The sequence below is a fragment of the Dermacentor silvarum genome, chromosome 1, assembly GCF_013339745.2.
Source record: "Dermacentor silvarum isolate Dsil-2018 chromosome 1, BIME_Dsil_1.4, whole genome shotgun sequence".
NCBI lineage: Eukaryota > Metazoa > Arthropoda > Arachnida > Ixodida > Ixodidae > Dermacentor > Dermacentor silvarum.
The window spans coordinates 143,881,245-143,908,114 of record NC_051154.1 but is presented as its reverse complement, the minus strand read 5'-3'; the positions used below and the strand labels follow the sequence as shown (position 1 = coordinate 143,908,114).

The 26,870-nt window shown below is 42.3% G+C and overlaps 1 protein-coding gene and 1 long non-coding RNA gene across 2 annotated transcripts in view; both read left to right on the top strand.

The window, feature by feature from the left end:
* LOC125940209 (uncharacterized) overlaps positions 1-21,679 on the top strand; it is a 174,443-nt gene extending 152,764 nt beyond the window's left edge. Inside the window, exon 2 of the long non-coding RNA XR_007463441.1 lies at positions 21,139-21,679. This is a non-coding gene — a long non-coding RNA (uncharacterized LOC125940209). The remainder of the gene's footprint in view (positions 1-21,138) is intronic.
* On the top strand, positions 387-21,679 carry LOC119436174 (repressor of RNA polymerase III transcription MAF1 homolog). The gene is made up of 6 exons (XM_037702941.2): positions 387-981; positions 1,880-2,029; positions 2,137-2,293; positions 8,438-8,682; positions 10,241-10,327; positions 19,016-21,679. The coding sequence occupies exons 1-6, from the start codon at positions 899-901 to the stop codon at positions 19,035-19,037; spliced, it is 744 nt and encodes a 247-aa protein (XP_037558869.1). The 5' UTR covers positions 387-898; the 3' UTR covers positions 19,038-21,679.
* Positions 21,680-26,870: the final 5,191 nt, after the last annotated feature.

Sequence of the window (26,870 nt, the reverse complement as noted above, 5' to 3'; positions counted from 1 at the left end):
TTGGGTTTTACCTTCCACTAGAGTGCACAAGTACACTCTTACTTCCACCATCGTTGTTTACAATCATGGAGGAAAGAAAATATTCCTCCATGTTTGCCGATGTTTACAAAGGCAATCGCAATCCGCGGTGGTTTCGCATTCGCAAGCCAACATTTCAAAATCAAAACACTGATCAAAACGCTGATAACATACCCACAGTAACCTGAGAGAAAAAAGACTCACTCCCATTCACGATCCCTCTTGTTTAGCACATTCCTACCTATTAAAAGAAGAAAAAAAAAGTATTTTTTTAGTGCAGCCCCCACTAGGACCCTACCCCCACTAGAGTGACTCTACCCCCACCGTGGGTAGGAGTCGGAGCCACATACGTGAGAGGCAATAACAACAACAACACCGGTCACCGGTGACGAGAGTAGTGGCATATTTTAGTTCCGTTCGCATTGCCCAAGCTGCGCTTGCCAAGTGAAAGCGGCAAACTGCTCATCGCTTTATTTCAGGGTACCTCAGGTGCTGTTTTCTCGCGGGGGTGAAGTTTATTTGCTGCCGCAGTTGTCGGAGCTGGACCATTTGCCAGGAGCATTCCGTGACATAGTTCCAGAACGACAGCGCAGTTGACCCGAAACAAGACGCCATTGTTGTAATCCAGATGAAAACAGTGATCAGCTGTCGTCCAGAAGTAATGATCGCTGGCCTTAGGTCGAAATTTCAGAGTTTTGGCCTCACTACGAGCTCTGGAAGTTCGAAGAGCCTTAAGAAAAGTAAAAGAATAGAGGAGTACCCTCGAAGACTTGCGGAAAACTTTTTCGCCTAGGCTTCTTGTGTCGAACGTTCGAACTGTGACGCGACAACTTTTGTGTTCCTGTAATTTTGTTCGTGCTCTTGTAGTCTCAGTGGGACAATGAAGCTTCTGGAGAGCAGTCGCTTCGAGGCCATCAACTCAGCGTTGTGCTTCGAGACTGGTGATTGCAAGATTGTTGGCAGGTAGGTGCAAAGCGAAAGCTCGAGTTGGAATCATCTAATTATCTGCCGCGTACAGGGCACTACGGTATTATCGCCAGAACGCTGATTTAACGGTGATTGATACTGTCGGAAGAAGGTTTTAGTCTCCTTTCCGAGCGATAGAAATATGGGCGTCGCATTAAAGCGAGAATGTATGCTACCTGAAATGATGTTCTGAAGTTATGTCAACGAACTGCGTCTGCGCCCACTTTCGAACTTCTGGTTGTTTGTGTATCTGTAGAAACACTGCGTTACGGAGTACGGCAGCCGTGGTAGCACCACTTTTGCCAAAGTTGCAGTTATGACGCCACTTCGAAATTGTTTACCGTTATTTTCATTACTGTACTCCTGCATTTGGTTATGCAGCGCGTGCTTCACGAATGTTGTGAGTTCAGGTAAAGTTACGATTGCGCTAGCGCTTGAAAAAACGTCGATGTTCACCAACAAGAAAAATATGTTGCCAATGCTTTTCTGCATTATTAATAAAATAATGTTATAGACTCGCGATCAACGGTAGAACAGTGAGCACGCTTTCAAAAATTTTCAAGGCTCTTTCTAGTTGCTTATGAGAGTTGCTGCTTGACATTTTTTGTTTGCTGAATTGGGGCTGAACAGGGAGGCTTTGGAACTGCAAATTGGCATCAGCACTAATTTTCACGATTTAAAGACTTGCGTGAAGGCTCTGTGAGTGCATACTTTTTTAGATGGTTTATTTATACTGCAAGAGTGTGTGTATATATATATATATATATATATATATATATATATATATATATATATATATATATCTGGAGCTGCTCTGAAGCAGAACTTTGTACATGTTTTCTGCAGTGAACAATAAAGTCAGCACTGCATGTGAACTGTTATATTCTCTGCCCAGGATTGAGAGCTACTCTTGCAAGATGGTGGGAAGCGATAAGCGGTTGTTCAAGACCATGAATGCTGAAGCAGGTGGTGGCCCAAATGACTTACAAGCACTATCGCCACCACAGAGTGTACTCATTTCGCAGAGTCCAAGCAGACTTTACAGGCAAGTCACCCCACATCTATGTTGCTGCAACGTAAATTGCTAGTTAGTGTGCTTTCTGTAACTCAGCACTCATATTTGTCCCTCTTTATGTCCCTCTCTATTTGCAGCCGGAGCCAAAGTGATGATGGAGAGTGCCACTTATGTGACACTATTAGTCGCAAGACTCTGTTTCACTTAATTGGCACCCTGAATGCATCCTTCCATCCCGACTATGATTTCAGCCAGGCCAAGAGTGACGAATTCAGCCGGGAGCCCAGTCTGGACGTGAGGACCATTTTCAATGTTATACAATAGCCTCCGTGATAGCTGAAGGGTCTTGCTATTTATGCCATTTGATGTTAAACCAAGTCATTTAACTACAGTGGCGGCTGTTGCTTCTCCCAGTTTTTTTTCTTTTTTTTCACTGGGACTGTGATTTTATGTAATAATAATGTCACTGCTGGAATATGCACCGACCTTGTTCTATTTTCTAGAGATCAGCATTGTAATGGTACAGTTCTCCACTTTTTAGATCATTTCATGGGACCATCGACCGGCACGGCGGTTAGCACCACGTCCTTGGGGGTGCACCTGTGAAAGTAGTGAAGATGGGTGCATGGTGTGCTGGAGCGTTGTCCTGTCCGAGCATCATTTGCTGTGTAATTTCATTCAGCCCGACATAGCCCCTATGGTTTATCTGATTTCAACATAAGTAGAAATGCGCACACAATAGTTCCAATAAATGGCTGCAAGTGATAAATAAGCTCATAAGCAGCAGGGGCTATGTCAGGCTGAATAGCATAACCTGGCATACAGTGCTTGGACAAGAGGACGCTGCACGCATGCACCTTTCGTCATCACTTTCACATGTGCATTCTGGGACACAGCTCTAGTTGTCTTGCCTGTTGGCATTCTCGTAAGATTATTTAAAAATTGGAGAGCTGCTCATATTGTAACTCCCTGGTTTTAGACATTGTGTTACTATATAACATACAAACTTATCCAAAACTTATATTGGCTCATTTAAGTATTGTGATCACTGAAATAAGATAATTGCCTTTCACTTTAAATTTGTGTCAGTTGAATATTGACGGCTAAGTCAAATATTACAGATGAAATCAAGGGCCCATCACTGGAGCACCTAAATCTGTTGGTTTCAAACAGTCAGAATTTTGTTGTGTCTGAATATTGTTGTGTTTGCCACACAACTGCTATAATGCACTGTTGTGTGCGAAGAGTGTTTCAATAAGTGTATTTATGGCATATCACAGCAGTGAAGTAATGTGGAGCACTTTTGACTGCAAGTGTATAGTTTCCTCGTCTCGAGATGTGTACTGCGATTATGGACCAATTATGTGCACATTGTGAACCTAAGAAAGTTCTTGCCACGGGAAAAAAATTAAAAGGAAAGGTTGTGATAAACAAGCATGCTTAATTACATTGTGCTATTGTGGCTAGTGAATCACTATATACATAGTTATTTGTTTGATAATATTTATTAAACTTGGACAGAATAAACAGGCATTTTCCCCTCACATTTGTGGTCAAGCTTTCCCAAAACCATCCAGCCTTTTTGTCTTTAACAGTCAGCAGTGCAAGTAACCCTCATGAAAACTTTTTCCGTTATGCACATTATAACTCTTATTGCAGTGCTCTGTCATGAACATAAACAAAAATGCAAATGAGACAGTTCAAGCATATAGGATGATCATTGAAAAGTGAAACTAGAAGTGTGGAGTTCACTGGCATTTAGCCTGACAAACCTGTAATCTAGGTGTTTGACTTCTCCATTTGAATGGCCACTCTGCATATCATTTGTCCACAGTGGTGCATAACCAAGAGTTGATACCCGCCGTGGTTGCTCAGTGGCTATGGTGTTAGGCTGCTGAGCACGAGGTCGCGGGATCAAATCCTGGCCACGGCGGAAGCATTTCGATGGGGGCAAAATGTGAAAACACCCGTGTACTTAGATTTAGGTGCACGTTAAAGAACCCCAGGTGGTCCAAATTTCCGGAGTCCCCCACTATGGCGTGCCTCATAATCAGAGCGTGGTTCTGGCACGTAAAACCCCATAATTTAATTTTTTTTTAACCAAGAGTTGATTTAGGGCATGAAAGCTTAGAAAATTGAAAAGCAGAGGTGTGGTCATTTCCTCATAATAAAATCGTGGTTTTCGCACGTAAAACCCCAGAATTCATTCATTCAATCTAACCTTGAGTGGAAGAATTTTTTTATATACCTTCCATAAAGGGAGGGGGGGGGGGGGGGGGGGACTGTAACAAGCTTTCTTAGATGGTTATGCAAATTCCACATTTTCGTGTAGTTACCATCCTCCATAGGGAGCATGAATTTTTGAGTAGTTGTTTTTATGTGATAATTTTAAAAATAATAAGAATTTTTAAGAGATTTGCATGCTACTTGGTCAAGATGTCAGCTTCTAGGATCGGTGGTAAAGTTTGTTTATTTAGGCTAATTTGTTACAGGAGACCCGTATCATGAGAAGGAATTCTATGGAAGGTTAAAAATGGGTTGGAGTGCAATGACAGGCTCTACTGAGTGATGGCCAGCATCATGCCACTATCGTTGAAAAGTGTAGAATTGTTGCTTCTACTGGTACTAACATATAGGGCTTTCTAGAAACTTGGAGGTTAAAAAAAAGCTTGAGAAGAAGTAGTGGACCATGCAATGAGAAATGGTAACTGATAACCAAAGCGTTAAGAGACAAAAACACAGCAGTGTGGATTAAAGAGCTAATGAAGGTAGCCAATATTCTTGTTGAGATTAACTAAGAGGAAGAAATGGAGTTGGGAAGGCCATGTAATGCTTAAGTTAAGAATGCTTAATGTCTATTAGAATTACAGAATGGGTGCCAAAGGAAGGCAAGTGTGGTCAAGGATGGCAGAGAACTAAGTAGTGTGATGAAATTAGGAAATTTGCAGGTATAGGTCAATGTCAGCTGGCACAAGAAAGGGTAATTACACCCGTGTACTTAGATTTAGGTGCACGTTGAAGAACCCCAGGTGGTCCAAATTATTCCGGAGTCCCTCACTACAGTGTGCCTCAAATGAGATCGGGGTTCTGGCACGTAAAACCTCATAATTTCTTTAATTTTTTTTAAAGAAAGTGTAATTGGAGATCACCGGGAGAGGCTTTCTTCTTGCAGTGGACATAAAATAGCCTACTTCTTCTCAAGCTTTTTTGTTAACCTCCCAGTTTCTAGAAAGCACTATATGTTAGTATCAGTAGAAGCAATGAGGGTCAAAACAAGCTGAAGCAGTTAATGTACAGCATAGTCTCTATCTGTACTATGTTGCTGCATGTGTATTGAGCACCTATTTTTCTCTCGTTTTGGCAAACATGTTCCGACACACAAAGGAAAATGTGGGTATGTTTGTCTGACCAAGCATATTCACCTTTTCCTTTGTTTCTTGTCTAACTTCTTGCCTAACTTCTTGCCTATAACTTTTAGTGAGTTTTGCAAATTGTGGAAATGATGCATTGCTGGGGAAATGATGCATTGTGGATATGTGTGATGGTTTGATCAAAATTGGGCAAAACAAGTTATGAGTGCTTTGTGTGGTTATAGCCTTGTCCTCTGTCCCCTGCAGATTCAGATTTTGTCTGCAGTAGTAGGCTTACATGAACCTGAGCCCAGTTGTGCTGAATTTTGGGATATGCTGAATAATGTGCGAGTGGTTTCTAGATTCCACATACACACGCGCACACACACACACAGACAGACAGACAATAATAATAATTTACACAAGACCTCTGCTGCAGTGACCAAGCGAGTGACCCCAATGGCTGACTGACTCCCATTGGGGCATTAAGCAGCGGCAATTGAGAGAAGCACCTTCAGTGGGCGGCCTGCGTGGATGCTCTTCTTTCTATCTTTTTTAATGTTACTGTCTTAAGAGGGAAGTCAGTTTTGAGCCTCCCTTAAATATACTTGTATAATAGGCCAATTAGTTCCAAAGCTAATTAAAAATAAGTAACTATTGTTGCTGGGAAAGACTACTCGCCAAAATATTTCTTTAGGACATAGCTAGATACTAAGAAGCATAAGGTTCACAATGATGGGAATACCTTTGGTGTGAGAAGTATTAACACTTATACAGCCCTTCAAAGTTCTGTGTTCAAAATGTGGCTAACTCATTATGTAATGTACAGCCAAGAAAAAAAAATGAAAACCAAAACTTGGAAATATGCTTCTACCAATGTGTGCATTATGTGTTTATCTAAGTGACGTAACAAAAACTATGATTCTAGGTGCGCTGATGGCTGAGACATCACTCCCGAAAAATTGCAAGGAGCTCAAAATTCGTTTCTTGAGAAAATAAAAAAAAAAGTTCATTTTTAATGGAATACTAAACAAAAAAATATTGAATATATTGACATTGCTAGACGATTAGTAGCCGCCATGTATATGTATATATTCAGTCAGCCTACAGCTACTTGAATACCATTTTCAAATTACATATTTTTTGGCGATATTTTGACCCGCACCTGTGCTGCAAGACTGATGTCATGCTCTGCAATCAGGGGTCGACGTCGGCTTCACGCCAACTACACTGTTCACGCCGCAGACACTGTTTCACGGCGTTTGCTTTTCTTAGGAGGGACAAGTGCGCTGTCTTCACTGATGTTTACATTAGACGCGCGTAGTCTCGGAGCAGGGTCTAGAATGCATGAATGAACACACACACGCTGCCTGTGTATGTGAGGAGAGGCGCGGGAACAAGCGTCAGCACATAGTCTAGGGTCTCCGAAAGAAAACGACATCTGCGAATGGGGCTCACCGACAAAGGGGAATGGTTTGCTTCACTGTAACTTGTTCGGTCCGGCACGATCTTATCACCGGCTTGTCTGAACCTTGGCAATGACCACCTCCATGTTGGTACGGCATCTTCTACTTACTTGTCTAATGCGCCTTTCTGTGTCCCTGTTCTGCTTGTTCTACAACAAAGTAGAAGCAGAGAAGGTTTGCTTTCAGAAGGCACGTCCGGTTTCAAACATTCTTTTCTTCTTTTCTTTTCTTTTATGCGAGTGCTGATTCACCACTTGCGATCACGATCTGGTTGATCTGCTGTGATCAACTAAGAAACGGCGGGTCACCTTTTTTTTTTAAGCAGGCCTAGCAGACGAGCACTGTAGGCTTCGAGAGCCGTGGTCTTGGAGTCCCACGTCAAACTGAGGGTCGTTCTCTAGCCTATGCTGCCGGTGCGCCTCGTAATGGGTAGCTGCCTTACGCAACTGGGGTGTCACACGGAGGCTAAGCGGGCCCACGCCGTCGTCTGAGCAGAGTTGACAAGAGTTGCTTCATTCGTGATGAGTACGAAGTCGAGAGGTAGGGTAAACGGTACAGAGGGTTTATTTATATAGGAAAGGCAAACTTATTTATAGGACAAGGAAATACTCCTACTGGCTGGAGTACGGAGCACATTACATTGTAGCATGTCAGCGCTACTACATCTAAGCAGACTACATAGTTCTGGGAGAGCACTCGTTACATGGCAGAGCAGATGGGAGAGTACCGAGTTACATCTCAGAGCAGAGGGGAGAGCACTCCAGATGAGCTGTGAAAGTCTGCTTAAATGCACCTCGTCCTCCCTAGATCCCTAGGCCAGGGAAACCTGCGGTCACCTTCATTCAACCGGAGCGTCCAAAGTCGCCGAAGGCTCCTCCTTGAGGAAGAGGTGCGCATGAACTCTCTGGCGCCTTTGTTCGCTGAACACACTTGGAAAAGTAGCCTCAGGTGCACACGGCTCACTGTCGCAGAGAATGGAGGTGTCGGTCGTAGACTGGAGGTGTCATGCTTGACCCAACCTGGCGCGTCTTGGTTCCGGGGATGACCAAGCCATTAGCGGGTTCGTCTGTCCAACAGCCTTGATGGCTAGCAGCGACTGCAACGAAACGGCGTCGAGCGCACTTTCCCAGGCATTCCCTGGTCCCAGCGTCGTGGTCGGCGGCCGGGTGACATCCAGTAACCGCGTATTCGTTGAAACGTGTCTCGCCATGGTATCGCCGCTGGTCTTTTACATGGGACGTATTTTCAGTTTCACGACGCGATTTGTCTCAGGAAATTAGATGTGGCTCAAAGTTCGCCGCCCCCACTGGCTGATAGTAACAAGGCATGTCGGGGTGCGATACAAAGAAGGGTGCTATACAAAGAAGGGTGCGATAAATAGGGCTTTGCTACTGGCACCAACCTTGCTGAGGAGAGTGGATGAGTTGAGGAGGAATAGTAAAAGCAAGCATTGCACTAATTCCACCTTTCATGTTTGCTCTTCATATATTTCTTGAAAGACCACATTTGTAGAACATGTTTGTCAGGTTTTAGAGAGAAGGTGTTTCATTAAAAATGTGGAATGTGGTCCACTGTAATCCTTTACCACTGAGTTGAATGGCACTTGTTTCTTTGGCCTGCAGTGGGTGATGAACACTGTGGACAGCAACCTGTTTGCAACAGCTAACCAGGCATACAGCGCACTCCGAAGCCACCTGTGGGCAGCCGTGGAAAGTGAAATCTCACTGACTGAATGTGAGATCTTCAGTTACAACCCAGATCTGGCCTCGGATCCTTATGGGGAAGATGGTTGCCTGTGGTCTTTTAATTATTTCTTCTACAACCGCCGGCTCAAGCGCATTGTCTTCTTCACCTGCCGGGCAGTCAGGTGAGCTACTGCATTTGTTCTTCAAACTGGGGAAGTCAAAACATACCGTTGAAGGGATGGTAAAGAGAAAAATAAGTTTAACTGTATTAGAAAAAAAAAAAAAAGCTTTCTACAATATCAGAAAAGTCATTCTTGCTGTGAAAGGAGGCTTGGTAACCCAGAAATGACTCAAGTATGAAAGATTCAAGTTCCTGCACCAGCTGACAGTGACTTCGAGGATTTTGATGCCATCTCCTAAGGCCTAGTCAATTTTTTGGACTTCAAAGTGGGCTGCATTTCATTTTAAAGGTGCTAAAGGCCAAAGTTCGTAAGTTGAGAGAATTTTTGCTGCATCACAATGGCTGAAATCAGTGATGTCACAATGATGTGCTGGTATTTTAGCAAGAAAAAAAAGAGGGGGGGAGCTGGTTACCTTGTAATTAAAAAAAACAGTTTTGAAAGAAAACGTCATTTGTCTTAAGTTATTTAATGTTTCTCTTTAGTGTCCCTTTATAGTGAATAGCACACTCGCAGAACATCATATTAGCTATAAGAATGGATATCTGTGCAACATCAACTTTGTTGTGTGTCAAGGTGATAAAATTGCTTTTCACAATGCCCTCATGCCACATTAGTTGCTATAAAAACTGAATCTAGCTTGTATGAGCCAGCTTAAACATAAAAAAAGACATTGTTTTGAGTTAAGAAAGATACTGTCAATTTTATAGATAAAGTTTCTTCAATGATGTAGCATGCCACAGAAGTGACATTAAGTGGGAAGTCTGTGGGTTCTTTTCATAGAAACATTGCTAGAAAATCTAGCAGAGATCCCTCATTGGACACGAATAATAGTGAGTGAGGATTGATTTCTTTGCAACTTAAGTAGCTGTTTGCTTGGAGACAGTGGCCGAACAAGCTTATTGTTTGTAAGATTAAACGGAGAAGTGTTACTGTCAATTTATATGATCCATTAGCACTCTTTGTATGTCTTGAGTAACTGTGTTGAGCTATTACGTTACCTGTCCACACACTTTTTTGACAAAGTACTAATGTCATAAGCAGTGATTAAATACATGTGCTTCTCAGGTGACACCAGCACGTTGTTGGTTGTCTGTTGTTACATCTGAATGGGCACTTGCTCGAAAAAGAAGTGATTACACTCTGAAGGAGGGAATGTATGGGAAATGTGGTTGGCATGGAAATAGGAAAAATGAAGTTCCTAGGAAAACATTCACATTTATTTGCTCAGATCTAATATTTCGTTGTTAAAGACAGTAAAAAGGAATTCTTTTTGGTGTGTTCCGCTATTTAGCATGTTTTGTATTTTTGGAAAAAGCGTGCTTTAATGTTACTTTTGTAAAAAAAGAAAAGGAAAGCTACAGCTAATCAAGGCATTTTGTTTCACAGTTGTTTAGCGAAATGCAAACAATAAATATGGAAGCAGCTCAAAACTATTTTTTTTTCTTCCAAAACTTGTAGAAGTGTGTGGCCTTTCTTAGGCTGTGATTGTTACGATTTAATTGCTCACTGTTCTAATGTGCTTATTTATAGACATGCAACATGTATTTTTTTCATACAGTGCAAACAGCTTTGAGTATGGCCGAGATGATCTGGAACTGGAAATGAACATGGAGCTGGAAGAAGAGTCTGTGGCCACTACCAGCAGGTTAGCATCACTGCTGTCTGAATTTTCTAATATTTTAACGAGTTGTACAGAACAGAGGTGCTTGACTAAAATGGCAGTGGCTTCAGTTTTGTCAATAATGTAAGTGGCCTAGGGCCACTTAACATTCGACAAAATTCTGGTTGAGAAATGTGAAGAAAAGGAAATTCAACACAGTGATGTGTCATTGAGTAGGATGTTGCACTCACTGGCAGGGGCCATAGCTTTCGGTATGCACCATACAGCGAAAGCTCCCTAATGCGACCTCTGTTAACCCAAAAAATCAGATAATTTGAACTCTCTACCTTGTCCCAGGAAACATGCACTATGCAATAGCATCAGATGCCAGTTAATTTGGAGGTATTTGGCTGCACACTGGTTAATACAGACAAGCCCCAGAGCGTAGCAAGCATATTGCGCCTCTATGTGCGAAGAAAAGGCGGCAGTGGAGTATGTGTCACCACGTCATTTACCCAGCACACATCACATAGTATGCAGTACATATGTGACATGTACATATGTGACATGTACATAGTATGCACCTCTGGTTTAACAGATGTTTCACATCTGTCACCATGGTTACAGGTAGTGCTGGCGAATGCCCCCAGAGCTAGGTTATAATATGTGTACATAAATGCTGAAGAAAGTGGATGAAGGGACAACCGTCACCGTAGCTCATTAGGTAGAGCATTACATGTGTTGTAGAGGCTGTAGGTTCCACTCCAACCAGCAGCTAATTGTCTTGCGTTTTCATTTTTATTCTTCCTTTATTACGAATGTGAAATTTATTGCATATTTATTTCTTGTTCATAATTAACTGTACAGTTAAATTAAGTAATAGTCATATAAGATAGAGGTGTGCAAATATTCAAAACCTTTGAATAACGGATCAAATAGTCACTATTCGTAAATGCGAATATTTTTCAAATACCTTTAGAATATTTTGGAACGTCAACGGCGCCCAAATATACGTGGTGCTAGCAAAAGTTCCGGGAATTCAGTCATGAAAAAAAATGTGTTGACCATAATGACTAATCAGCACTGTCTCCTTCCAAGTAGTCTCCTTGGGCATGTATATACCGATCCCAGGGTTTCTGCCACGATTCCATGCATTTGTGAAACTGTCCAGGCGACAGTGTGTCAAGCACCGCCTGAAATTCCGACTGGATCTCTTCAACAGTGTGAAACCGACGTCCTTTCAGCTTCAACTTCAACTTTGGGAACAAGAAGAAGTCACAAGGGGCGAGGTCAGGTGTATAGGGTGGGTGCAGAAGTACTGTGGTTTGTTTAGAAGTCGGGAACTGTCGAACGAGTGATGAGTGAATGGGCGCGTTTTCGTGATGAAGAAGCCAGTTGTTCCACTTCTCTGGACGTTTACGACAAATGCTCTCTCTTAAGCACCTTAAAATGTCACAGTAAAGCTCGCTATTCACGGTTTGTCCAGGAGGTACGAATTCCTTGTGGACAATTTCATGTAGGTAAAAAAGAAAAAGAAAAAACAGTGAACATGGGCTTCACATTGCCATGAACTTGACGCGCCTTTTTCGACCGTGGGGAATTTGGCGAGTTCCATTGCGGCGACTGCTGTTTGGTTTCAGGATCATAGCCATAAACCCACGTCCCATCCCCTGTTATTACACTAGAGAGGAATGTGGGATTGTCTCTGAATTGTTGCTTCAGTTCCGTACAGACAGGAACACAGTGCAGCTTCTGTTCGTCACTGAGCAGTCTTGGCACTAATTTTGCAGAAGTGCACCTCATGTTCAAAACATTCGACAAAATTTGCTGAACTGTGCCGTACGATTGTCCTACAATGTCGCAGACATCCTTTATAGTTACTGCAATTTCCAAGGATAGGCTTATGAACTTCCGCTATCGTTTACGGGGTTGTGCTCGTTGACGGGCATCTAGAACGTTGATCGTCGTCAACACACATTCGACCCTCTTTGAAGCATTTATGCCATGAAAACACCCTACTTTGGCTCATGGTGTCGACTCCAAAAGCAGTTCTCTAGCATACGATGAGCTTCTGCCATATTGGTTGCTAAGAAATGCGCCAAATCAGTGAAACATTGCATTGCAAAAGAACATTTCGTAAAACAATACTTCTTAGATGCAAGTCGTTCAGCACACTGATTTACAAGGCATACTGCTAGCCACATATAGCGGCGGAAAAGTGTACCGCACACAGTTTACCAGTGCTTTTCAATTTCCCGGAGCTTTTTGGTAGCACCTCGTACATAAAATTGGAGCAAAAGGACAGTAAGTTCCCCCCTGCAGGCATAGTACAGTAAAACGTTAATTCGACCCTGGTTAATTTGGAAAATCTGATAATGCAGACTCATCCTTTGGTCCCGGCCAGCGTATGCATTATTCAATTCAGTCGTTAATTCGGACGTTTTTGGCCGCACATCGGTTAATGCGGACAACTTTTGAAGCTTGGCAAGCAAGAAGCGCCGCAAATGCGCAATGCAAAAGAACAACAATGGTGCTAGCGTACCAATGATGTGCTGCGGATGTGCTGCGAAGGAAGTTGCGAGGCCTTGATCGCCGCTACGAGAGCCAGTGAGTCACGAGATGACGAGAATTTCAGCATCTGCTCTGCTTTTGTGCAAATTAGCGACATGATTTGCTCATTTATTCACTAAATAAAAGCGTGTTGACGTAGTAAGCTTTTGCTTGTTGTTTACTGGATACCCTGGATAATTTGACATTCGGTTAATTCAGACATTTCTTTCGGTCCCGTGAAATCCGAATTAACGAGGTTTTGCTGTATAGACATAAAACATCAGAACTTGCGCAGTGGAGCAGGCTACGTCACTTAAGCAGCCATACTTTACAGGCTGTTACAGCAATCATTCGCACTCTCTGATGAGCCCTGTGCATGTGAAGAAACTACTTGTTTGCTCCTAATGCTCCATTTGCGCTTTTAATAAACAACGCTTCATTACGTACTATGTAATGACAGAAACTTTCCAATTTTAAGACTGCCGGGATGGGAACATCGTTTTATATTAATTGTCATAATGGCTGTTCATTTTTCGAAATCTATTCAATTCGCTTCTGGCACTGTTCGATTCGGTGTCGGAAATCGCTATTTGTATACCCCTTATAAAAGAACAGGCAATTTCCCCTATGCTTACCTTAGCTTTGTGCGTCTGTTACGGAAAAACTGAGCTCCTTGATTCCACCAGTTATTCTCACTCATTGCATAGCGAAGGTCTCAACTTTGGGAGGTAGCATATGAGGGTTTATTGGCCAGTTGCATGCTCCTAAGATACTAACATACTTTGTGACAGCTGCAGTTTAATGGATGTCCCATATCTGCTGCCATGGCCACAAGCGGTGCTGGATTTATTTATTTGCTTACTTACTTGTTTGTTTGTTTATTTATTTATTTATTTATTTGTTTATTTATTTATTTATTTATTTATTTATTTATTTATTTATTTATTTATCATAGTATCCTCAGTGCCATTAAGGCATTACAGAGAAGGTTGGGGGGGGGGGGGGGTGTTGCACACTACATAATTTGGTGACAATGACATGTATGGGTATCAATTGCAATAAAAAAGTATTCCATATCACAATAAGTAACAAGCATTGAACACTGAAATAGATATACTTAATTCCAACAAAATCAAAATAACAAATACTGCAAAAAGAACTTTTGTATTATAAACATAACATTAGAGCAGGCAGTAAAGACAGTGTTAGAGTTAATGGTAGCAACATCATGAGATAGGCAATTCCATTCCGAACTTGTGCGCAGAAAAAATGTATTTCTGAACACCTCAGCTCTGCACTTGTATATTCACTAACCTTCTTAGTATGATCGATTCGTGGTGAGATGTAGTGCGGTTGAAATATGTACATGTCCTTGTCTATAGCTGTTCTGGAACAAAATATGGCATGAAACATTTTTAATCTTTACTTTTTCCTTCGTATTTCCAGCGTTTCCCACCCCAAGCCCTCTTTTGCAATGGACACGTTAAATTGATATCTGTAATTGTTGAGGACAAACCTTACCTCTAAGTTTTGTACCCTTTCTAGTAGCTTGATGTCTTGTTTAACCACGGGTCTCATGCTGTACAAGCATACTCGAGGATAGACCGGACCTTCACTTGGTACAAAAGTTGTTTTGTTTCTACTGGGAAGTGTTTTTCGTTTCTCCGCAGGAAGCCTAATACTTTACCGGCTTTAGCTGTTACCTAACAGATATGGCAGTCCCATGGTAAAGTTTCTTTTAAGGACACTCCTAGGTATTTCATTTCTCTCTCTGATGAAATGTGGTTGCCATTTATGCTGTAGTTAAACTCATGAGTTATCTGCTTACGTGGAAATGACATCCTTACAGTCTTCTAAAAATTTATGTGCATTTGCCAAATCTCGCACCAATCAAACAATTTATCTAAGTCATCCTGCAATGAAACACAATTGCTTGGACTACGTATTGTTTTGTCTAACGCGCAGTCATCTGCGAATAATTGCACAGAAGACGGCAGATCGTCACTGATGGCATTTAAAAAATTTAAAAACAATGAAGGGCCCAAAACAGAACCTTGCACAACTCCTGACATCACTCCAGCCTCATGAGAACATTTGTTGTTAATAAGAACCCTCTGACTTTGCGCAGTGAGGTATTCTCAAATCCAAGCAATAACTGATGTGTTTATATTATACCATTTTAGTTTTTCGATTAATCGGGAATGGAGAACGCGATCAAAGGCTCTTCTGAAATGTATGAAAATTGCGCCAATTATAAACCCTTTATCAAGTGCACTCGATAGTTCATGTATTAGTTCTGTTAGCTGTGTGACACAAGAACGACCGCTACGAAAACCATGCTGTTGGGGGATAAGTAATGAGTTTGCATTCAGATGTGCCATGATGTTAGTGAACAGAACATGTTAAATAATTTACACACCACACTAGTGAGAGAAATTGGTCCGTAAATCTTAATGCTGTTACGAGGACCTACCTGGAACACACTACTTGGAAGAGTCACAGCGTGACGTCGTCATCGGCGCACGTGCAGTGGCTCGGTTGGCAAAATGCTGCCTCCACCCGTGGTGCAGCCGTGTAGTGCTTAGTGCGGGTCTGCGCTACATGGACGCTTTTTTTTCTCCATAAACCTCTACAATCACCATGTCAGCCAGATTAGCAGTATATTGTGTGCCGGAGAACATCAGTGTGTGGTAAACTGCATGATGGAGAAATGGGAACACTGGTTTTATTACTTGTGGAAGTGAACAACGTGGTAGTCTGTGGTGGACTATGCATTGAAGGACAGTGACGTAGACTTTTCTTTGGAAATGCACCACGTTTGATGCGGTGCAATAAAGTGCGCAGCAAAAAATAGTGACAGTATGGGCTCATCTTTGTGTAGGGAAATGAACCACATTGTTGTGTGGATGTGTGTGTGTGTGGCGTAATGCGTGATTGACAATGCATCTCATCTACATTGATTACAGGTGGGAAAGAATGAGATTTGATGATCAGTGAGCACATATATCTCAGTGCCTTCTGTGAAGAAAAAAAAAATTGTCGGAGCATAATCTATCGGTTTAAAGGTTTTGATTATAAATGAGCTCCTAGCATGCGTTTTACCATTCCCTGAACAGCGTATGCCTCGCCACAGGGAACGTGCATGCGCTACTAGCATGGTTTTACTATTACCAAAGCTCTGCGTGTATGCTTCGCGTTGGGGATTGTAGAAAAGGTGACCGACTAAAGTTATCACGCTTCATAGCAGATCTTATGGGTTTTAACTAAAACAATGAACTTCTTTCTTTTATTTCTTCTTTTTATACTTACCTTTGCGACACAAATTTATGCTATAATGATGCACATAAACACAAAATTGGGTCTTATAAAGTTAAAAGCAGCAAATGGAGCCACAGCGAAGTTAACACGCAATAAATTATCTATTATTTATATACGCTTTGTGCATTCGCATTGCGATAACTAATAAGTAAAATTAATTAACATATGATGTTTAACATCCCTAATCAGCAGAGATGCCTTATATGAAGAATGCTGTAAGGGGAGAGCTCCAGATTAATTTTGACCACCTGAGGTTTTTTACCATGCACCTAATACGGTAAAGACTGTTTTTGCATTTTGCCCCCATCGGAATTTAGGCACCACCATTGGGTATGGCTGATAGTTGTAGACGAAGTTTATCTTGTATATCATTTAAGATGACAGTGCAAATAGATGCAAATTAAGTACATTCACGGCAATGCAATGCATTATCAGAAGACCATTCATTTATGTGAAGTGTCATTTCGGCACGGGGAAGATGTCAATCTTCTGTGATAAAATATTGGAACAACTATATTGCCGCGGGTATGTGCCAGTGGGGACGAGGTTGAAGTAGCACGGGTTTTTTAGGTTAAGCGTGGAGACGAAGAAGACATTGTTGGTTTTGTTGACAACTGATAAAGTTTCTTTGTTGGTGCTGCTCCGCGTCTTCGTTGATCTCACGTCGTTACACTAGTGGAGGTGCATTCAAAAAGTTCTGAAATTTTTGTGGCTGTTTCAAATACAGAAGAGCCGTTCTCATGAAATCACCATATGCTGACTTAAAGCACTTGGCAACAACGCTACGTTGTTGTGCCAGTATTTCGAGGACGGGTACTTTCAAAGCACAATTCGTAGAAGTTTTCACTTCATAAAATATCAATATACAGGAATTGTGATCGCAGCAAATTAGGTACAAGCAGCACTCCTATGCAGAAAGATGTGGCCAGCTGAATGTTTTTTGCCAACCAGTGCCCACTTCGGAGCTGCGGCGGATGGGAGGGGCACTAACAGTGACGTCACGCTGTTTGCAAACAGAGCGAGGTCTATTGAAAGGGTCTCATTTTTCTGTATGTCAGCGCTTTCTATATGTCAGTGCTGTTGCAAATCATCTTGGGCGCGATACTACATATACGTTCATATATCTGGTTTGCCAGTTTCATCTTCTCTTTTACTATATTGTGAATTGTAGTTTATCACAAATTCTCATGCATAATTAATAAATGCAATAAAATAATTTTAAGTTTAGTTGTTCCTGTTGGTTTTTTTTTTTTTTTTACTTCATGTGGTTATAAAAATTAAGTCCCCTCATGAGCATGGGTAATATGGTTCTGGCAGGTTGTAGTTGTACAAAAAATGAACACTTGTAAGCATTCATTAAACTTGGTCATGGTTTTCTGTATGTAGGAAAGCTAGTTTTCATTCAACGACCGTTTATTCATTTGTATGTTATGGAGGTGCAATAAAAGTTACATGCTTAGTATATTTCTGATAGCATGGTTTTCTGTATGTAGGAAAGCTAGTTTTCATTCGAGGGCCATTTATTCATTTCTATGTTATGGAGGTGCAAAAAAAGTTACATGCTGAGTATATTTCTCATAGCAGCCTACTTTATAGGGTGGTTTATCAGTTTCTGGAGTAATGTGCTGCAGGTTTCCTGATTTTTAGTTGACAGCACTGGCACTGTCTTTATCAAGTGTTGGGCTTAAACATGGCTGTATATGTTCTTAGACTCTAGGGAGGGTTGGGGTTTGTGTGTGAGGGGTGGGTATATTGATTCCAGATAATCAGAAACATTAGTTGTACAGTTAAACCTCAATGTAACAAAGTTCGTAAAATCGGCAATTTGCTTCTGTTATATAGAAATATTGTCGTATTGAAATTCGACCTTTTATGCAAATAAGTATAGCCGCTGATCAATATTTTTTTACACAGAAGGGGCTGCAATATTTTCTGAATGAACGGACAACCAAAAAAAGCAAATTTGAATGAGAAAAGAAATTCATTTTGGTTGAATTTGAGAATCTGTGACGAAAGATACGGTTTCATGCAGTGTCGATATCTTCACATCAGCGGTACGAATTAAGCGATGCCAGCCACACTTTTAAGTCCACTCCCCACGGCCCTGTGGCTGATAGCATTGCCCACAGTAGGACGACGCTATCATGGAATGTGCCAGCAGCGAGGTGCTGCAAATGCTTCAGCTGCCTCTCGCTTCAACAAGTCTCCAAAATTTGAGATTATGCAACCTCTAGTACTAAACATCTGAGAAGACATTGCACATAATGCCACACAATCTCGGCATGCCCATTCTGTACATGTAGCAGATTACCTCGAAAATGGCGCGCAGTCTGCTCAGCTGCACTGGAAAAGGAGACATGCATCAACCTGTCCCCCCCCCCCCCCCCCCCTACTCGCACATGCTTGATCGCATTACTGACCGCACCTTCGCACACTGTGACTTGCACTCAAAGCATACAGCTCCCGTGGCTTGATAGGATCTTATCGCACTTGGACCTTATATGGAACGTGACACTGCTCTGCATGGGTGGTTGGTCGTGCAGCCCTTTGTAATTCAACCATTTTACCATCTGTGTCCACAGCAGTTTTCATTTATAGCCTCGGTATTCCTTTGCAGCGGCAGTGAAATTTCATTATACTTAAATCATCTATGAACACATTTCATTATATTGAACTTCGAAATACATGGTGTTCTATGAACAAAAAGTTATAAAAAGTTAGATAGTTCGTTATATTGAGAGTCGAATTATATTGAAGTCTGTTATATCGAGGTTTCACTGTGCAAGAATGCATTTCAGCGGTAGTTGTGATTTAATGAGGTGTGATCTAATGTCCTGAATGTTTGCTATTGCTTTTTTCCTGCAGAGCCACGCAAGAGGCATTTTAAGAGTACGCCTCAAGAATTGTGAATTGCTCCAGCAGCAAGCAGCCAGGCAACTTGCACCAGGCACATCACTGGAATCTCCCGTCCGCTTTTTGCACCTGTTCGTTCAGTACATTCAATACATTTTCCACATTAGCGCACAAGCTATATAATTGGTTGATCACATGGTACCCTCAAAAAATTTGTATATAAAACTACATTGTATGCACATCAAACATATGCCAATTTTTAACTGTACAGTCAAGGATTTTAGACAAAAATCTTGCTTTATTGCCCGGTGTAACAAAATAGTACCTGCCTTTAATGAAACATCCCTTGCCTTTGAGTTGCACTTTCTCTACTGTCTATGTCTTTCTATGTTACTCATTGCATCCAGCTAGTGCAGGATACTAGAATGAGCGCTTTGAAACCACACCAGGATTGCGGTAAACTACGGCTGTTTGAATATGACCATGTCATGGGAGGAAAACTTTATATAAAGTTTTGTTGGGAATTCTGCAGTTATCTCTGCTTGTTACTCTGATCTAGATACAGTTAAACCTGGATATAATGAAATTGACAAATTCCCGAAAAACTTTGTTATAAAGAGGATTTTGTTATATGCAGGTTTGGCAGGAAAATGCGAAAAAGAAACGCTTACTGTATTTACTCGATTCTAACGCGTCCTTGATTGTAACACGCACCCGTTTTTCGTTTTCGTCGAAGCACTCATCCTTGGAATGTCACACCAGGTACTGGATGCGTGGACGCGTGTCGTTTCGCACAAGCGCGAGGCATTGGAAACGAAGAGCGAGCGTCACAATGGCGTCGTTGCGTCGTATAGTGTTACAGTAGAACCCCCCCCCTGTTACGTTTCCGGGTGCTGCGTTTTCCCGGCTGTTACGTCGTTTTCGGCCGGTCCCGGCACAGCTCCCATAGAACCCAATGCATTGGTAACCCCGCTGTTGCGTCGCAACTGTGGGACCGTTCCCGCATCATACATTGCGAACTGCCACCCTGCGCCGGCCCGTGCGGCCATTTTGACTTTTCATGTCACTTGGCTTGTCGCCCCCGGCCAAAGTGCCGGGGGCGACAACTATGACGTATTTTCGGTTTCCGTCAGCAAAAGTATGGCCTTTGAGATCCTTATTTGCTGTCTAAAGATGGTGTCTATGACGCGTTGTAGCCCTAAAATTGGTTTTGGCTCATAGATGTTTCGTATTAAGTCCAAGGGCGATAACGCAGTCACCGCGCGCCGTATGCTGTTTGTGCGAGTGAAAACGTGCGAGAGGAGCCGACAACTGCGTCTAAATCTCACGCGCGCAAGAAGGAAAAGCAGGGAGGAAGCGCACCTTCTTCCGTTGCGCTCGGGGCACCGGCGAGGGAGCGAGGGGGGGGGGGGGGGGATAGCGGGCGGCGTTGTACTGTACTCTTGCATCAACTGCAAACTGCGTGGCGGCGCGCAGTCGCGCGGGCTGTATTTTGAAACCGATCTGCGTTGGGGCAGAGTCTAGGCAGTGTAGGTGCGTCGGCGGTACACTGTATCGGTGGCTCGTAGCATTGTGTGCTGTGTATTCTCGGCGCTCATATTGCGTTGCAGGAATAGACAACAGCACGAAGGTCACATCGCTCGCTTCTGCAGCGGCGCTTCCACACACCGCCAGCGTGTGACAGCGCGTGTCCGTGCTCATCGAGTGTGATGTGTCACAGCGTCTGCCAGTGCGTCGGCAACATCAACTGGAAATAGGAGAGTGCCGGCTTGGCGGGCTAGGCCAGCTGCAGCAAGCGGCAGGATCAGGTTTGAATGAAGGGAGGGGGAAAGGTCATGCCCGCGGCGGCAAGGTCACCGGGTCGAGGGATGCAGGCCCGCCTTGCACACGTGCGCTCGCTTCGCATTCCGTCGCGGCGGAGAAAGTGCTTCCGGTTGCTGCTCGCGAAAAATGACAAAATTTGGGGCGAAATCTCTAGGTTGTCGGCGGGGAAAATTAGTTATTTCGAGGCGGTCTCCCGCTGCCACTTCGTTACGTAGAGGTCTCAAATACATGTGCTTCTATGGAGAACGGTGGGGAAAAGAAAAACTTCGTTATATCCAGGAATTCGTTATATGGAGGTTCGTTATAAGCAGGTTTAACTGTAACACCTAAGCAATAAGCTGTAATAGACTAAAGTTCTTCTTTTTGCTGTATTTTTTGTCTAATGAGAGATTGTCGTGGCAAAGCAGAATTCGCTCAGTCTAGTTCCTTCTATGTGTGGTGTGTTTACATAACTGCGTCACCATTGCGTATATTGATGCAGTTGCAGCAGTGGTCTGCAACAGGAGACATAGGCGTTCAGAAGGTGGCAGTTTGTCAAATAGATGTGTTTTCTTCTGCATAGCCAAATGATATATGCTGCTCTTTGCTTGTACACATAGCCATTTACCAGTACAAACTATAAGAGAACACTTATAGTAGCAAACCCATCTGTTGTGTGTTCTTTGCAATATATTTTTTTTCTTTTTCCCATTGGCTGCATGGTATGACACAAAAGGCAGTAGCTGCCACTGTTTGTTTTATACTACCGGTTTAGTGTGTGAAAAGCAAAATGGTATGTGCAGTTTTAATGGTTTCTTTTTAATGTACATTTTACAGCTATTTAATCCAGAACGAAATAAAGAAAAAAAGTGATTTGGTGTTCCTTGCATTTTATCACTGGCATCCAGCTGAGCATGCCATAACTTACATGCATAGCAATTTAATAGCAACAGCAGATGTCCTTAGCTATGCATACAGTTTAATGACTATACAGACTTTAAGAAATCTCCTGTGGCAGTAAGCACAATTCTAGTCGTTTGGTAATTACTCGAAGAGGTGGACATTTACGCATTTTAGTCGGAAAGTTCGCAAGGCATATCCACTTGGAATGAACCTCGAGATGACACAAGTTTCAAGATTTTCAAAGTGTATGACAAAACACATTGGCATACCAGCTATACCTGCGCTTCCATGCATAAAACGGTGTTTTGTTAAAAAATGTGTAGAACAAGAGTACATTTTTACTGCAAGTTTGAAGACGTATATCTTGGAAACTGGTGCCATCCTCAGAATTCATTCCAAGTGGATGTGCCTTTCAATCTTGCCAGCTACAAGTCATTAATTGCAATGTGCCATAAAGTAACTAATTATAGCCTTAATTGGTGAAATTTGTTGTTAATTAGTCAATTATGCATTTGGATTTATTGTGCATGTACACCTTTTCAAGCAATCCAGTTTCATGGGTTAGAGTATGCTATCTGCAACAGGCAATTTTTAAAAATTCTGTATATTCTTTGACGCAAGCATTGCTAGAAGAGAGCCTGGGTGCTAATGCATGCAGATCAGTGTTGCCAGGTTTGGCTATATATAGCCAAATTGGACTACAGAAATAAAAAATTTTGGCGTCGACTTCGACGAGTTGGCTATGTGGCTATATTCGGGCTACTGAAAATCTGCAACTTGGCTTTGTTTGGGCTATAAGGGGCGCCCTAATCAACGCTCCAGAGGGGCTCTGATCGAGTAGAAACAAATATCGAAGGCTATGTTTTAGCTGACGGAGCCAGCAGTGCGCCTGTGCGTGTGTGCATGCGTGAAATGCCATCCGCCCCCTCTCGCCCTCCATTCTCTGCGCCGTTGTCTGAGCCAGTGGCTTTGATCTTTGATGTACTTAAACTTGCATCGCACTACACCGTGAGAGACCCGATCCCCGGGCATCAGGATGAGCCTGGGAGTAGAGGGTTTTTCACAGTACACTGTACTAACAATGCTATGCTCGGAGAGCAAAAAAATGGGGTCGGGGCGATCGTGGCGCCGACATGAAAGAAGCACAGGTAGATGACACGCTCCAGTGTGCTCACGGCCATGGCTTCTTGGTGAACTACCGCACCGGGCGCAACTTTCAACCTGTTTCACGTTTCTCACGCTAAGCTTTACTGCTATTTTCTTTTTCCTGCGAGATGAGTTTTTGTTTGTGCTTACATTAGAGTTCATTTCCATAGGTTAGACTTAAGACTGAATCCTCCTCGGAGAGGAGAATCGAACCATGGGGAAGTGGGCCAAGTATGCGAGAAAGTATAAAAAAGAATGGGAGCAAGACCCCGAGCCCAAAGTGGGTCCTGGTGCGTTTACTTATAGATGATTTGCCCGTAATGTGACAGATGCAGGTACTTATTTTGCTAATATCGAAACAAGTTTGCCGTGATGCCATCCGTGCGCCACGTCACATGAACATCACCCAGTGTGTTAGCTTAGCAGGTGAGGTGTCGCGCTGCTGGCTCGAGAACTGGGTTGGCCACAGTGGCCGCATTTCGATCGAGGCTAAATGTTGAAACACCCGTGTACTTAGATTTATGTGCACGTTAAAGAACCCCAGGTGGTCAAAATTAATCCGGATTCGCCCACTGATTCATGCCTCCCAATCATATCATGGTTTTGGCACGTAAAACTCCAGTAATTATTATTAATAGTATACCAACATGGTTTGCTTTTTGACAGTAACTAGTTTTCACAGGATTACCACTGTTATCAATTTGTCATTTACCTTTGCCACTTCGAGCGAGTTACGTTCGGGAAGTGCTCGTCGCCGTAAACGACTGCGCGCTTCTTACATTTGTGTGCCGTTTTTCGCAGCAACCGTTTAAGTTTCGCTTACACCGATTGAGACAGCGAGTGGCATCTGTTGTCTCTCACTTCTTTTTAACGCATGTTCTTGGCGTGCTGGAGACCTAAGACGGTGGCCAGGTTAACGTAAATGGAAACTATATAGAGTGTGTCCCAGGTAACCCGGGCCAATCTAATTAACGAGAAAACAAGATAGGACGATGAGACAAATAACGCGAGATATTATAGCGCGATACACTGGTTTCAGCTCATTAAAAAAAAAACAAAAAAAACCGTGGTCACGTCACTGTTGCAAACTGCTGGACAGCTGATGCTTTTCTACGCCGTAGGCGGATGTCACGTGAGAGCTCAATGACGCTGATCATTATTTTGCGTTCACGTGAGCTAAAAAGCAGAGTTCGTAGTTAGTATTACTGTATATAACTAAAAATAATAACTTAGTACTATCTGTCATATAATAAAAGCACTATGATTTCGCCTTCTGCAGCGATTTGCTGCAAGCGTGATGTAGACCGTCACGGCGGCAAGGACATTTGGTTAAAAAAAGAATTGCGTTGTTGAATGTGAAAATTTGTATAGAAATAAAACTGCAAATAAAAATGGCTACATTTGACTACGAAATATTTTGCTCTCTTTTTGTGTTTGGCTACATTTGGGCTAAAATTTCTCTAACTTTGGGCTACGCCGCCTCATCCGACCTGGCAACAAAAGTTGCAGATATCATCAGCCTTCCTTTGGCATTGAAATTACTGGTAGTTTGATTATACCTGCCTACTTGTCGTGAACCTAATTGTCGAATGGAATTTATTTGAGCAATCATAACAGTTGAACTTTGCAAAGGCATTGTTGTCAGTTGTGAAAAATCATCAGTAATGCAGATTTATTTTTTCCACAGTGGACCATGAAAGTGCAGGTTTTAGATTGCTGAAGAAGACTAACAGTAGTCTAACAGGTATTTAGTGCATGTGCATTTTCAGGCATGTGATGTATCCAAAGCTAGTTAATGTGCTTGCAGTCACTAGTGGTAAACGGTCAAAGGTGATTTGGAAAACTATATTTTGTTGAATAATCTGTAAAGTTTTTTTTGTTTTTTTCTCGCAGAGTGCAATGGTTTACAATGTAAACTTTCATTAATATCTCCACAGCATTTCTTTTCACAGCTGGTGATGCAAGATTTGGCCTAGAGTCTGCCATGCTGGTGATATGCACACCACATTGGAAACTAAAGGCTTTCTTTCAACAAGCACTTTGGCACAAACATAAGAAGCAATGGTATTGCAACTGCTGGTCAGGTCGATGTGCAATTTGTGGTAAATTTTTGTTTGTCTTTGTCAAAAGGCTACCAGAACACGTATCACTTGCACCAAGGCTCTAATCATCAGTTGAGTGAAGTGCAGTAAAACCTTGTTAACACATAACTGTGTAATAATGCTGGTTTAAACATAGGCGCGATGAATCCCCTGCCGTGTTGCCATTGAACCTATAGTATTGGCCGACCGATTAAGTCATAGTCGCTTAACGCATGCCAAACAGTTATTGCGTAGTATTTACTTAATTTTTCAGTGCATACAAGTGCAGAATCAGCGAAATGTTATGCGCGCAGACCATAGATAGTGAAATTGTGGCATAGGACCTTTCCCGGACTGTAGTCACCACCGATAGTAATGTCAAAACATGGTAGCCACGACGTGTTTCCTGCTCCCATAACTTCTAGCGCCTCCACGTCCTCGTCATGGACGAGGACTGACGAGGACGAGGTAGTAGGTGATGGCCCTTCCGTAACCGATGCAGCGCTTGCGTTGACTGTCATGAAAGCGTTCGCAGAGAAGTGGGGCCTGCCTGATGGAGAAACTGGCTTGTGGCCTTGCTGAGTATGAGAATGCGGTCGTCACTGCAAGGCTGCCACGGCACCAAGTGAAAATCAAATTTGTAGCTGCCTATTCGCAAATAAAACTTGTCTGCATATGTGCTTGAGTGAGAATTAAGACATTTTTTGGCCAGTAAGTCTATAACTGCTCATCTGCCATTGTCGGTTAATTAGTATATCGCTTAGTGCGCACCTGATCCATGTTCCCACCAACTACGTATTACCGAGGTTTTACTGTACAAGAAACACGAAATTGGGCACCCAGAGACAAGTATGGCTGCTAGAGCAATTCCTCTAACAGAGTTGTTAGTTTACATATAGACTGTGTGCCATTACCCACTTGAAAAATTGGATGCTATGCTGTTCCGATTTTTAACACAAGTTGTTGCATGTGGGAGCGCTCCAAGTTGGCTCGGCTGTCATGGATGTCTTGTCTTGCAAGTCTTGCAATAGACTTTTGAACAACCTTGTAGCTGCTAGTGTGAACTTTTTTTTTTAAGCTTCGAAAAGGTTAGTCACAGCTTCAAAGGTCATTGCAAGTTGAGTTTAGTTTATAAAGGGGCACTAAAGTGACAGTAAATCAGTTTAGATTGATAAAATATTTTTCAAAATTCTGTAGTCATGAATTTTATGGTAATTGGGTGATTAATAAAAGAGAAAATGAAGGTCAAAGATAAATTTTCAGAATTTTGTGCCAAAAGTCTAGGGTCGGTATGTTGCAGTGACAATGTGTATGTCTACGTATTTTCTCGCATTTGAGCGATAGCTCAGTGAAAGTTCTTGAAACTTGCCAAGGTCATTTTTTGATTCTTCTAGAATACCATGCAGTCTATCTTTAGCAATGAAAAAATAACTAGGCCTCAGAGAGAGAGAAAGGACATATATTTTAGGCCTGAGTAGACTGCGTCAAAACCCACGTCACGGTGAGCTGGTATGGAAATTTCAAGGAAGTGTCACCACTGGTGTTTTGTTATTGTCTTTGGCATATCAAGCCTCTTCTCAAGGTAAGAGTGCCTTTTTTCGATGTTGTAGAAGGGTGATTTACTAATACAGCTCAAATGTTTTTCTTGTGTCCTTTTAATGTGCAAGTGGTACTATTTGAGTTTTCTAAGCATACCACAGAACGAATCTTTTAGAATGTAAAAGACTGCCATATTAAGAACTGATGTCAAGTAGGTAAAACACAGCATAACATAGTATTTAAAATGCAACAAATTACAATTCTTTGTAATGTGTACAGCCACACCAAGGTGTGGCCATCACATTTCACTGAACACCAGTGAAACACTTGTAAATGCAGCATACTTTATTGTCGCAATTTCATATACTTAAGTGTTTAGATAGTAATGACAAATC

Bases quoted from the DNA above. Each gene is read 5' to 3' on its own strand.
- LOC119436174 (XM_037702941.2), top strand. From the start codon at position 899: ATGAAGCTTCTGGAGAGCAGTCGCTTCGAGGCCATCAACTCAGCGTTG. The intron at 982-1,879 runs GTAGGTGCAAAG...TTCTCTGCCCAG, and splicing joins GATTGCAAGATTGTTGGCAG to GATTGAGAGCTACTCTTGCA. The intron at 2,294-8,437 runs GTGAGGACCATT...TTTGGCCTGCAG, and splicing joins GCCGGGAGCCCAGTCTGGAC to TGGGTGATGAACACTGTGGA.